The sequence below is a fragment of the Stomoxys calcitrans genome, chromosome 3 (genome assembly GCF_963082655.1).
Source record: "Stomoxys calcitrans chromosome 3, idStoCalc2.1, whole genome shotgun sequence".
In the NCBI taxonomy this organism is placed as follows: Eukaryota; Metazoa; Arthropoda; class Insecta; order Diptera; family Muscidae; genus Stomoxys; species Stomoxys calcitrans.
Genome location: NC_081554.1, coordinates 127,695,763 through 127,708,031, shown reverse-complemented (window position 1 = coordinate 127,708,031; position 12,269 = coordinate 127,695,763). Strand labels below are relative to the sequence as shown.

At 39.1% G+C, this 12,269-nt stretch overlaps 1 protein-coding gene across 5 annotated transcripts in view; it reads left to right on the top strand.

Moving 5' to 3' along the window:
- The window catches only part of LOC106091722 (uncharacterized), a 90,948-nt gene that overhangs the window by 30,591 nt on the left and 48,088 nt on the right, over positions 1-12,269 (top strand). For all 5 annotated transcript variants that reach the window (XM_059366126.1, XM_013258351.2, XM_013258353.2 and 2 more), the window contains one exon: positions 1,600-1,651. In XM_059366126.1, coding sequence (XP_059222109.1) covers positions 1,600-1,651 — 52 coding nt within the window. The remainder of the gene's footprint in view (positions 1-1,599; positions 1,652-12,269) is intronic.

Here is a 12,269-nt window from a genome sequence, read left to right as displayed (position 1 = left end):
AGAATAACAGAACTTTTTTTACCACCTTGGTAGTAATTTTTCGAAATGCTTTAATACCCAAGTTTTACAGTTTTAAAAATAAATTGCGAATTTTAAAAAGTCTTCTTGTAGCCCATTATATACTGCTAAGGTGTAATTGTAACGCAATTTTGAGAGCTTTAGCTCAATCCATAAAGTAGGTACCATTTGTCACGTTTAAGTACCACCTAAATGGAGAAATTGAAAAGAAAATCTTCTAGCCGTCCAATATATACTGCCAATGTGTACCTGTACCTGCTCAATCTGTAAAGAAAGTACCAATTCCAGCTCTTATGTAAGCATGTTTTCTTGCACTCCTGGTACGATTACAGCATTTCGTATTTGGTAAAACTTATCGTACTTTTGTCAAGACTACGATCATTTTTAACAAACAATTTAATTAAATCTGTCTCCGTTAACGGTAATAGTAAATAAACTTTTTCGTACTTTTTGGAACCAAAATGTACGATTTATGAAAAAATCATCTAGTCAACCAACATATATTTCCTAGTTGTATCTACTTGCCAAATTTCAGAGCTCTAGCTCAATCCATAAAGAAAGTACGAAATGGTACCAAATGCGGTACTAAACGTACGATTTCTTTAATTTGAGCACAATTAGATATAGCTCTTTCCGTTTGCGCTGGGCAAACATTTATTTACACAGCACCAACCTTTAAAATAATTTCTTTATTTAATTTATTGTACGTGGGTGCGTACATTTACTTTTCGATAATTATGCCCTTATATGCCGTACGTCATACGTCACGATGTTCATTCGTTCTCCATATAAAAATACTTGGCAAAAAAATTAATTACAAATCAAATCGCCAAATCATGATTGCCAAAGAGTTTAGAGCATCGCTTTTCTGTTAGAACATAGCCGTAGACATACCACGCATTTCTGACATTGAAATTTAGGATCCCATAGCTGGTCCTGATGACGTAAAACAAAAGTCTGGGAAAGCATCGTAAATTATGGCCCTAAGCTATATCTAAAAAACGAGAGCTACTGAAGAAAAACTGTTGCTCACTTGTAGTGAAGAAATCTCTCGACACCTATAATATATATCGGATATAATTGAAATTTAAAATTAAATTTGGAATTAAAAGAAATTTTTTGCTGAAATTCAGAACAGTGAGTTAGTTCTATCCGTCGATACTCTTATCAAATACGGTCCATACAGATCCATGTTTAGATATAGGCTCCAAACGCCGAATGCTCTTCTTAATCCCATAAAAAGCACATTTTTACCCGATATCGCAGAAATTTGAAATATTGAGTTGTTTAGACACATCCATTAGTGCCGAATTCTATCCACATCATACAGACCTATCTTCCGATTGAAGTTCTTACCAGCTCAGTCCGAAATTTTCTCAGAAGATAAGAAATTTTGATATAACTGCCACACACATTTCCGACTGATCTTTTTGAGCTCATAAAATGCATGTTTCGTTTGTAGATGTATTTGGTGGATAAACTCTTGGTAGAATTAGAACAAAATATATCCAAGGTTGAGGATTTGCATCTTGATCTAGTTCTGGTTTTGTTAATTTGTTTGCTTTTTTTTTATCTTTTAAGGTGCTACTGTTGTATCGTGGCGTGTTAATAACCAGGAGCAGCTGTTTGTCAGGTAATTAATAAACATTTAATTCATTACCTGTCAATGTGAACTTTTTAAATGTCACATAATTGAATCATAAATAAATATGTAATTATTTTGCTATACATTATATTCGGCATATATACTCGTAGGAGTATGTACTTAAAGCGTTGTAGTGTACGAGGGCTGCTATATAAGTTTCTGGCCTAAGAATCAAAAAATATTGCCCGGCCCAATCTGACATTTCCATTGGAAAGTTTGACATTTTCTAATATAATCGTGCGAAGAACGTTTTAACGTACGACCACCATTGTGTCGTTTACAGTGACGTGAAGAAATTGATTTAACAAAAAACAAATAGAATTAACTCGTGAACATTTTCGTAAAACCATTTTTTACAACATTCGGCGTGGATCATTACGAAAACAGCGCATTGATGAACTTCAATCTTTGTACGGCGATGAAGCACCATCCTATAGGGCTGTGACAAACTGGTTTAATGAATTCAGTCGTGGTCGACACTTTCTCAAAGTCGAAAAACGACCGTTGTACCAAAGAACATTGATGCCGTGCGTCAACTTATTGTATAATGCAAGATCGTCATATTACATATGATGAGATGGAGGCATTTCTTCAGAATATATTTGATATTTTATGGACACTTTGCAGTAAAAAAATTTAGTTTACGTTGGATTCTGCACAATTTGGCAGTCGCGCAAAAAAAGGCTCGTGTCGATTAGTGCGAAGATATGTAAAAAAATACGATTGCGGTGCTTCAAAATACGTTTGTAAAATTGTCGCAGATGGCGAATCGTGGATCTGTGTGTATGAGCACGAAACCAAACAACAATCGACCGGGTGGGTCTTCGAACACAAGCCAAATCCAACAAAAGTTGTTCGTGGAAGAAGCACATCGAAGCTAATGGTCACCTGTTCTGCAAAACTGGTCATGTGGGAATTGTTCCACAATTCTGAGTGGTTCATCACAATATGATTGCCTGAAGTATTTGGAAAAATTAGAAAAACAAACAAGAGAAGACGAATAGTTATTCGCCACATATCGGCTCACGGATTTGCAATCTCTCACATTTCGGCTAAAATCAGCGCTTTTTGACCGACCAAAACGTCCGCCTTACAGCCCTAACTTGGCATCTAATGACTTATTTCTATTCCCGCACATTAAGATAAAAATGCGTGGTCAATGATTTTCGTTCCCAGAAAATGTTGTTGAAGCGTTCAATAACCATATTTTGGAAGTGTCTCAATCGAAGTGAAAACAGTGCTTCAGCAATTGGTTTAAGTGCAAGCAAAAGTGTGTAAATTATGCTGGAGAATACTTTGAAAAACAATAAAACCGTTTTTGATGATAAACATTTGCATTTTTATTATTAGTCCTGAAATGTATATTGCAGCCCTCGTTTTCACAAAAATTTAAAACTGGCCTTTATATCGAAAATAAACGATATGTTCCTTTTATGCTTTTACGAAGTGTACCTTTTTTATTTTTAACTATCGCACTGGAGGGCACAGCGTGCCTGGTTCCGCTGTGACCTCTTTTGGCTTTAAAGGTTAGTGTATAATATTGCAAAATAGTAACACTCAGAGACATTTGTTAGCAAAATCAACAAAAAATGTGTAAGGTGTAACAACGGAAAGTCTGCTATAAAATGTCGAAAATACTTAAAGAAGCTTTATATTACATCTTATATTTTAATTTTATTATTTTTTTGTTTTTTATCCAAATTTGTAACAAAAATATCTGGTTAAATCATATTTATGCTTTTAAAACAGATAAAAATAGCAGTAAACCTTTAGCACAACTTTGAACCGGTCCCAGACTGATGATTTTTCCGGTTTTCGGTGACCGGTCCCCTGACTATTCAAATTACCAGTGATTTTGGTATGGACATGCCATACCTAGGGACCAATAATTTTAAACCGGTAATTTCGTCAATTTAAAGCACTGGTCATTTTACTGGTTTAAAATATCGGTAATTTCACCGGTTTGAAAAATCAGTCATTTCTCCGGTTTAAAAAACCCACCACTTCAACGGTTTGAAAAACCAGTCATTTCCCCCATTCAGACAAACACATCACTTTATCTGTTTTAACAATTTGTTAATAATTGTTCATTAAGTTCATTTATTTTTTAAAAATAAAAGTAAAGTAAAAATAAAATAATTCATTACATGAAAAGCGAAACAATTTAGTAAAAAAACAAGTAAAAGCGTGCTAAGTTCGGCCGGGCCGAATCTTATATACCCTCCACCATGGATCGCATTTGTCGAGTTTTTTTTTTCCCGGCATCTCTTCTTAGCCAAAACGGGATATAAGAAAAGATTTGCTCTGCTATTAGAGCGATATCAAGATATGGTCCGGTTTGGACCACAATTAAATTATATGTTGGAGACCTGTGTAAAATGTCAGCCAATTCGAATAAGAATTGCACCCTTTGGGGGCTCAAGAAGTAAAATAGAGAGATCGATTTATATGGGTGCTGTATCGGGCTATAGACCGATTCAGACCATAATAAACACGTATGTTGATGGTCATGAGAGAATCCGTCGTACAAAATTTCATTCCAATCGGATAAGAATTGCGCACTCTAGAGGCTCTAGAAGTCAAGACCCAAGATCGGTTTATATGGCAGCTATATCAAAACATTGACCGATATGGCCCATTTACAATACCAACCGACCTACACTAATAAGAAGTATTTGTGCAAAATTTCAAGCGGCTAGCTTTACTCCTTCGAAGTTAGCGTGCTTTCGACAGACAGACGGACGGACGGACGGACAGACGGACGGACATGGCTAGATCGACATAAAATTTCACGACGATCAAGAATATATATACTTTATGGGGTCTCAAACGAATATTTCGAGTAGTTACAATCAGAATGACGAAATTAGTATACCCCCCATCTTATGGTGGAGGGTATAATAATTGAAAACTAAAAATTATTTCTTAATTATACCCTACACCACTTCTCTGGTGCAAGATATTATAACTTAGTGCATTTGTTTTGTAACACTCAAAAGAAAGAGAGATAGAACCATTGATAAGTATACTGATCGACTCAGAATCACTTTCTGATTCGACCTTCTGTCTGTCTGTCTATCTGCCCGTCTGACTGTCCATGTTAATTTATGTACAAACTACAGGTCGCAATTTTCATCCGATCGTCTTCAAATTTGGTACAGGCATGTTTTTCGGCCTGGGGACATCACTGGTGAATTTCATAGAAATCGGTTCAGATATAGCTCTCATATATATATGTAGCCCGATTTTCACTCCTAGAGCCACTGCAAGCGCATTTATTGACCAATCTTCCCAAAACGTTCTACAACGCTTTCTTCGACGACTTCCACAATATCTAAAAAAATTAGTTCAGATTTAGATATAGCTCCCATATATGTTCGTCAGATTTGAAGTTGGGTCAAAATCGGTTCAGATTTAGATGTAGCTGCCATATATATATTTGTAAGATTTTGGCTAATTTGTCCATCATATTTATTACGGTTTGAACATATTTGCTCGAAATTTTATACGAATTATTTAATAACCAACCTGAAAACATCCGCCGAGGTCCATCAAAATTGGCTTGGAATTAGCTATAGGTCCCACTTTGTGCCTATAGTGTAGGTGTAGGGTATTATTAAGTCAGCACCGCCCGACTTTTGCCTCTCCTTACTGGTTTTTAATATGATTCTTGTTTGAACCGTTGAGCGGAGCGGACGTTTTGTTATTTCGCTGCACAAAAATTTTTCTGTAACTCGTAATGGATTATTATTTTTTAAAAGAAACAAATTTAAATCACTTAGCTTAGCTCACATAGCTGCGATAGTGGTGTCCATTAAGCGGTTGTTGATCTGCATCTGTTTCCAGTGGAGCGGGATCTAGGTCCCGGGAGTAGGCTTAGAATGGACCCCAAAGACCCAAAAGCTGCGGTGGTGGTATCAGTCAGCCAAAAGGCTACGGTCACCTGGAAGGCATTCCATGCCTAAAAGAACTAAGGCGAACAATAGTAAGATGGACCCAAAAACCTTTGCGAATGTCGCTAGGGAAAGTTATGAATGACAGTTGTCGACAAGGGAGAAGAACAGGTATGAATACCTAGGAAAAATCGGAGTTGGATAGTCGATGGACTGTCATAAGTATACTCCGATGTCCTTGCGAAATTTCCGGGGTCTCCTCCAGTTTGTGACGATGCAGGCTGGTATCGGGGCCGATACAGACTAATTGTCTTCGGATATCAACGCTCAATTGAAATGTATCGTTGTGCGCTGAGAATGATTGGTGATATCTGGCCAGGTGCAACACTAGATTTATTCGAGAAGGAAGATATTCCTTCTCGACCAATGTAGCATGCTTGGATACCGAGGGTTCCCTCAGATCCTTAATCCATACTTGAAAGATTTAGAGAATGTAATCCCAATCTTTCAACCACCGACTGGAAGATTGGATGAGGCTGATGGTGACCGGAGGCATGCAGTATTCGTAATAAACTCCGGCTGTCTCGCAGACCTCAACAAGTCTGAAGGAGTTGTATTCTATGGATTCAACAAGTTGAAACTAGAGGTCTATAGAGGCGGTGGGGTTGGCGAATCAGGAGACGACTCGACAGTTGTTGCTGAACACTTGCCTGAGGAACTATCGACCATACCGCTAAAGTCTGGCGGACTGCAGGAGACTGAAAATCCTCCTGCCACACTCGAGACAGGAGGGGAAAGCATCGAAACGGGACCCGACAAGCCCTGTGTGGGTGCATCATCCAGTTGGACTGGGCTTAAGGTTCGCGCCAACGGGAAAGAACGGAACTCAAAAAGTACTTCGAGAGCAGCAGATGGTGAAGCATCTAAGGAGGAAATGTCCACACCGCAAGTGTCCACTGTCCTGAGGAAGAGTGGTTCCATGGCTTTCCCTCCTTTCCCTTGGATGCGTACGAAAGCTCATCATGACAATATCTAACGAATCTTGTGAGGATTGAATTCCTTACGATCTCAGAAGACGAGGCTAACACAACAGTGGTGGAAGTTCTGAATCCTAACTACGGTCTGGTTTCTGCAGATAAATCTCCACCATTGTAAGGCCGCTTCGGCGGCACTAAAGCTCCTTCTGATGGCAGGAGGATTTGACGTGGTTCTTATCCAGGAACCATGGATGTGTGGAGAAATGGTTCGTGGACTAGGAATTCCGGGATTTAAACTACTCAAGGGTACGGGAAATGGGAGCCACAGAGCCTGTATTCTTGCAAAGAGTAGTCTAAATGTTTTTCTTCTTCCGTCGCTAAGCACTGAAGATTTAGTAGTAGCCAGCCTTGAAATAAATAAGTCTCATTACTGGCTGGCTTCCCTATATATGGCACACGATTCAGAGATGCCGCCTTCAAACCTTATTTTGCTGGTTGAAGCCGCTTCTGTATAGAAAAAGAGCCTCATTGTAGGAAGTGATGCCAAGTGACATCCAAATTTCCCATATCTGATGATAAGTTTGGATGTCAACGAAATGTATGAGCTGCTTATCGAATATATAGTTGCAATGTGGAGATTTGTAATAAAAGGGATAAATCGACCTTTATTACTATGAACAGGTAAGAGGTATTACTAGATATTACCTTTGTATCGGAAGATTTAAGTGCAAGAATGTGCGACTGGGAAATGTTGGATGATCACAGTTATATTAGTGATCATCGCTATATTAGTTTCAGCCTTGGAGAAAATACTGCAGAAGTGGTCCCTCGGCTAAACAGAAGAAAGGTGGATTGGAATAAACTTCGGTACATGTTCTCGTGTCAAGTCAAGGGGCAAACAGCGACTGCCATGGTGGACACCAGAGCTGGTTGGTCTACCACAGCCACAAGAGCATCATACGATTGAGACATTTCTAAGGCTGAGCTAAGAAAATTTGAGAGCGAGCTCTAGACAAATCCTGGGTAGGATTTTGCAGTTCCGTGGAGGATATATCTGAGGCCTCTAGGGTAAGGAAGATTCTGTCCTCGAGACCTATTACGGTGAGATATATTTAGAAGTCAAAGAATGTTTGGGCATTGTATAGTGAGGAAACACTAGAACTACTCATTGCTACACATTTCCCGGGAAATTCTCCAACGAACAACGTGGCGACAGAAGAGGTTGTCACTGGTATGCTCTCGTTCCTTGACTTAGGGAGACATACTCTGCTTATATATCAACGCCATATATACCTGCGGGATGGAGGGACACGATGGTTATTTTCATTCCGAAAGCAGAAAATCCTTTACCATACGAAGGCGAAAGATTTTCGTCCTATTAGGCTGTCATCCTTTATGCTGAAGACTCTTGAGAGGTTGATAGAAACATATCTTAGGGCAAAGATCCCTGGAGATCGCCTGTCGTGGCAGCAGCATGCACATAGTAAAGGCAAGTCCCCTTAAACAGCCCTTCACGACCTAGTCGGCGATATAGAGGGTTAGATCGCTGTCATGGAATATATAATGTTAGCATTTTTTGACATTGGAGGTGCTTTCAATAATGTAAAACCGACGTCAATCATGAAGGAGTTGGAGTTTCTAGGCACAACTCTACCTTAAGAAAGCTTATTAGTAATTTACTTACTAAAAGATGCATTACGGCAGGCTTGGGATATGCGGATCTAGAAAGATGAGTCAGCAGAGGGACACCACAAGGAGGTGTTCTGTTGGAATATAGCCATTTAGAGTATATTATAGCCTCTGGAAAAAAATGGTGTAAAAGTGATCGCGTATGCAAATGACGTGGCAATTGCGGTTAGAGAAAAGTTTCCCAGCACTCTAAGATATATACTTCAGGAAGCTCTACGTGCAACAGCAAAGTGGTCTAGGTGTAAATCCATGCAAGACAAAAGTAGTTCTTTTCAGCAGGAGATACAAGTTGCCTACAGTGGAACCTGTCTCCCTGGGAGGAGAGAATGTTCCATTTACAGAAAGCGCAAAATGCCTGGGTGTTTTGCTGGACAGGAAATTGATCTTCAAATCCCACATTTTGAAAAGGGCAAGAAAGCCCACTTTTGACCTATGCACCTGCAAGAGAGTCATCGGTAAAAGTTGGGGGTTTAGACAGCGCGTCATACATTGGGTATATACTACCATAATGCTATATGGTGTTGTGATCTGGTGGACGGCGCTTCAAAAGTCCACCTACAATACTCAACCGGATCCAAAGGATGGCTTGTTTGTGCATCACAGCCGCACTGATGATGATACCATCTGATGCACTGAATTAAATGCTACATCTAATGCCTCTGAACATTGTGGCTAGACAAATTGCTGCGACCACTGCCTTGAGGCTAAAGGAGCTTTCTCTTAGGTCATATGGCGTCTACGAACACTGTGTTATCCTTGATGCAATGTCCGATGTTCCAGGCAGTGTGGATTACACGCTCCCTGAACCGCTTTTTGATAAAAAGTACTGTACCACTATTCCTGATAGAACCGATTAGATCTACGATATCCCTGGTTGTGGTTGTTGTTGTAGCAGTGTGTGTACACTGAGACGCCAGCCCTTGCCGATGAAGGACTCCATCGGGTCTATCCAGTACATACAACCGGCTGCCATGGGATTGTCCATGATAATATAAGTTACATGGACTTCTATACGGATGGCTCCAAACAAGACTACCAGATGGGCCTTGGAGTGTACTCTAAAGATCTAGAACTTGTCACATCGGAAAGGTTACCCGACCACTGCAATGTGTATCAAGCGGAGATCTTCTCAGAGTACGTCTTTACAAACAAAAAACCGCCCTCGACTGTCGCAGATCTCTCAACGAGATGGCTGAACAGTTCAAAATTCACCTGTTCTGGGTGCCGGGCCACAGAGATATTCCAGTGAATTATAAAGCGGACGAGCTTACGAGACCAGGAACTACCTTACACATTCCAGGGATACTGGAATCTGTGGGTATGCCTCTAGCGACATGTAAGTTAAGTTGTCACTGTCTAATCGGAAAACATGGTGGCAGACTAAAAATTGCCAGCAACGACTTTTGCAGAAGCTGTAAAGATGGTTCAACGGTAGGAACTAGAAGGCATCTTCCTTCTTCTGTTTCTGTGGTATCACAATGGAAGGAAACGTCTAAGTGAGTCTGATGGCAGACTGTCACGTAAACCAAACCTTCCTAACCTAATATAATTTGTTCTGTTCTGTTGGGTTGTCCATCTATCATATACCGACGGTGGAATTGTTTCTAAAAAAAAAATAATTGCAACAAAGCACCAAAAGTACAACAAAAAGCACCAAAGCCAACGAATGCAAATTTATGAAAAAAACGAACTGTAGTCAAAATAGAGAAACACATACCGGTGTTTTCACCGGCTTATTCTGCGAAGAGAAAAATAATAAATTTAAATTTATGTTAATAATTTACCCCAAACTTCCTGCAGGGTCCCGACCAACCAACCATGTCATAATAGCAACAATACTATGTAAAATAACAACAATGCGTCGTGGTTGTGTTTGTTGTCTATCTACATAATATGCACGTCTAAAATTGCCACAAGTGTACATTAATCCCATATTTGCGCTCTAACTTTACATTTCAATGACAGGTTCCTACGCTACTCTTAACTGTTTCATTTGATCAGGATAACATGTATCCTGAGATGTTTTTTTTGGAGCCGTACTGAAACTTGGCCCAAAATATTAATGTCCTTACTTCTAAATGACTTGAATTTAAGACCCATATTGGTATGTCATTTTAAGGAGAGGTAGGCGCTCAGATACTTGACTCTATATGGCCATTTCATGTGTAAAGTAAAGGTGGACGGAACGGGCTCTCATGGTCTTATTTCATGTTTTAATGCCAGTTCTGTCTTTTCTTCTAAAACCTTTTTATTGGAATAAACAGGCACACATCCCATTGAGAAGGTTTGCTGGCCCTTGAAATCGGTTACGTCATGGTTGAGCCTATATGGACATATAAATTGAAAATGAAAATTCGGCAGAAACCGGCCGTGATTCGAACCTGGACACACGGAGCAACAGCGGGAGCCGTTGCCTTTTTCTGGCGTTTGAAGCCATCAAAGCAACTTCTAAAAGCACAGAATCATGTGTATGGCATGGAAGTAGTGTAATTGTGAAGACACAAAATCTGCCATAACACAAACATATGCATTAGGAAAGTAACAGATAGTGTGGAGCGTTGGTCATGTGGTATTTAAACTGTCCACCAACTTTTCGTTCATTTATTGCATTGTAAAGCACACAATTAGTTACTTCGAATGAGCAGAGTCGTGCAGAACAGACGTTCTTTTTAAGTTTCACTTCTATGTTTAATACGAATAAGCGACACCCACCCACATCCCCCTTAAATTTCTTTACGACGTGGGAGGTAATTTAAAATTTGTTTGTCATATTTTGCAGACTCGCAATATACAATTATAAAAACAACAACAAAAGTGCAAGTGTCACAAACGTACTTCAAACGTCCACAACACCCTCACGTAAATAGCAGGGATGGAAAAGTCAGTACTCTAGTACTTTTTTCAGTACCGAAGAGTACCGTAGTACCCCCGCGACCGATTTAGTACCGGATGTTTTCGAGCATTTATTTTGTTTAGTAACAACTAGTTCTTAATTTAAAAAACGCATCATGCTAAAATAGTCGCTTTTTAGTCGATCAAATCGCATCCGCCCGAATTTGTTCACCTGGCGTATGCAGGTCGTTTTGGATTTTAATGGGACAAGAGAAATTTTCATTTAGATTAAAAAAACCTTATTCACAAGTCCCCTTGTATGACTTATTGTGCTTCTAGAAAGCATTGGCAGAGGGGAGGGCTCCCGACACTTGATACCCAATTTCTATATGAGAATCGCGTTCTACTCCTGAATTCCTTTCATTTAGGTCCCATATTTTACATATTGGTCTATTTTTCGGTTTGTAGGATTTTGGATTGGGGCGTTCCTCTAGGTACTTGATTCAAAATTTGAATATCTGATTTCCGTTTTAGGATTACTATCGATGTTCAATCAATAATTCGAATAATACCTTTTTTACATTAGGAAAAATTACCAAAATATAGTAAGGAAGAATATTTTTATCAGATCAACTAAACGTCAAACTATCTTAGTGTCAGACCACAACAATTTTATTTTCGATGATACAAAAAATAAATCGGACAGTTTCGTGCACAAAAAATTGGATAAGATTGTTTAGATTCAGATGTTATTTTATGGGAGTAATTATAAAGTCGAACCATGTTATACACTTTCTGGCCCTACAAAAAATGAAACATCTTACAAGAACCGGTTCATAATGTGGAAAATATGTAATTATAATTGCAGTTACAATGTTTGTTGTAGGCTACATGTATTTGAGTTCGATTCAGATGTTCATAGTAGTCGACCTGACATATAGATGGCGGTAGTGGTATGAGCAAGTAAAAGTGTGCTTAGTTCGGCTCGGCCGAATCGCATTTGTCCAGTTCTTTGAATTACTTTTTATACCCTACACCACTACTGTGGTACAGAGTATTATAACTTAGTGCATTTTTTAATAACACCGAAATGGAAAGGAGACAGACCCATTGATAAGTATAGCGATCGTCTCAGAATCACTTTCTAATTCGATTTAGCTATGTCCGTCTGTCTGTCCGTCTGTCTATGTTAATTTGTGTACAAACTACAGGTCG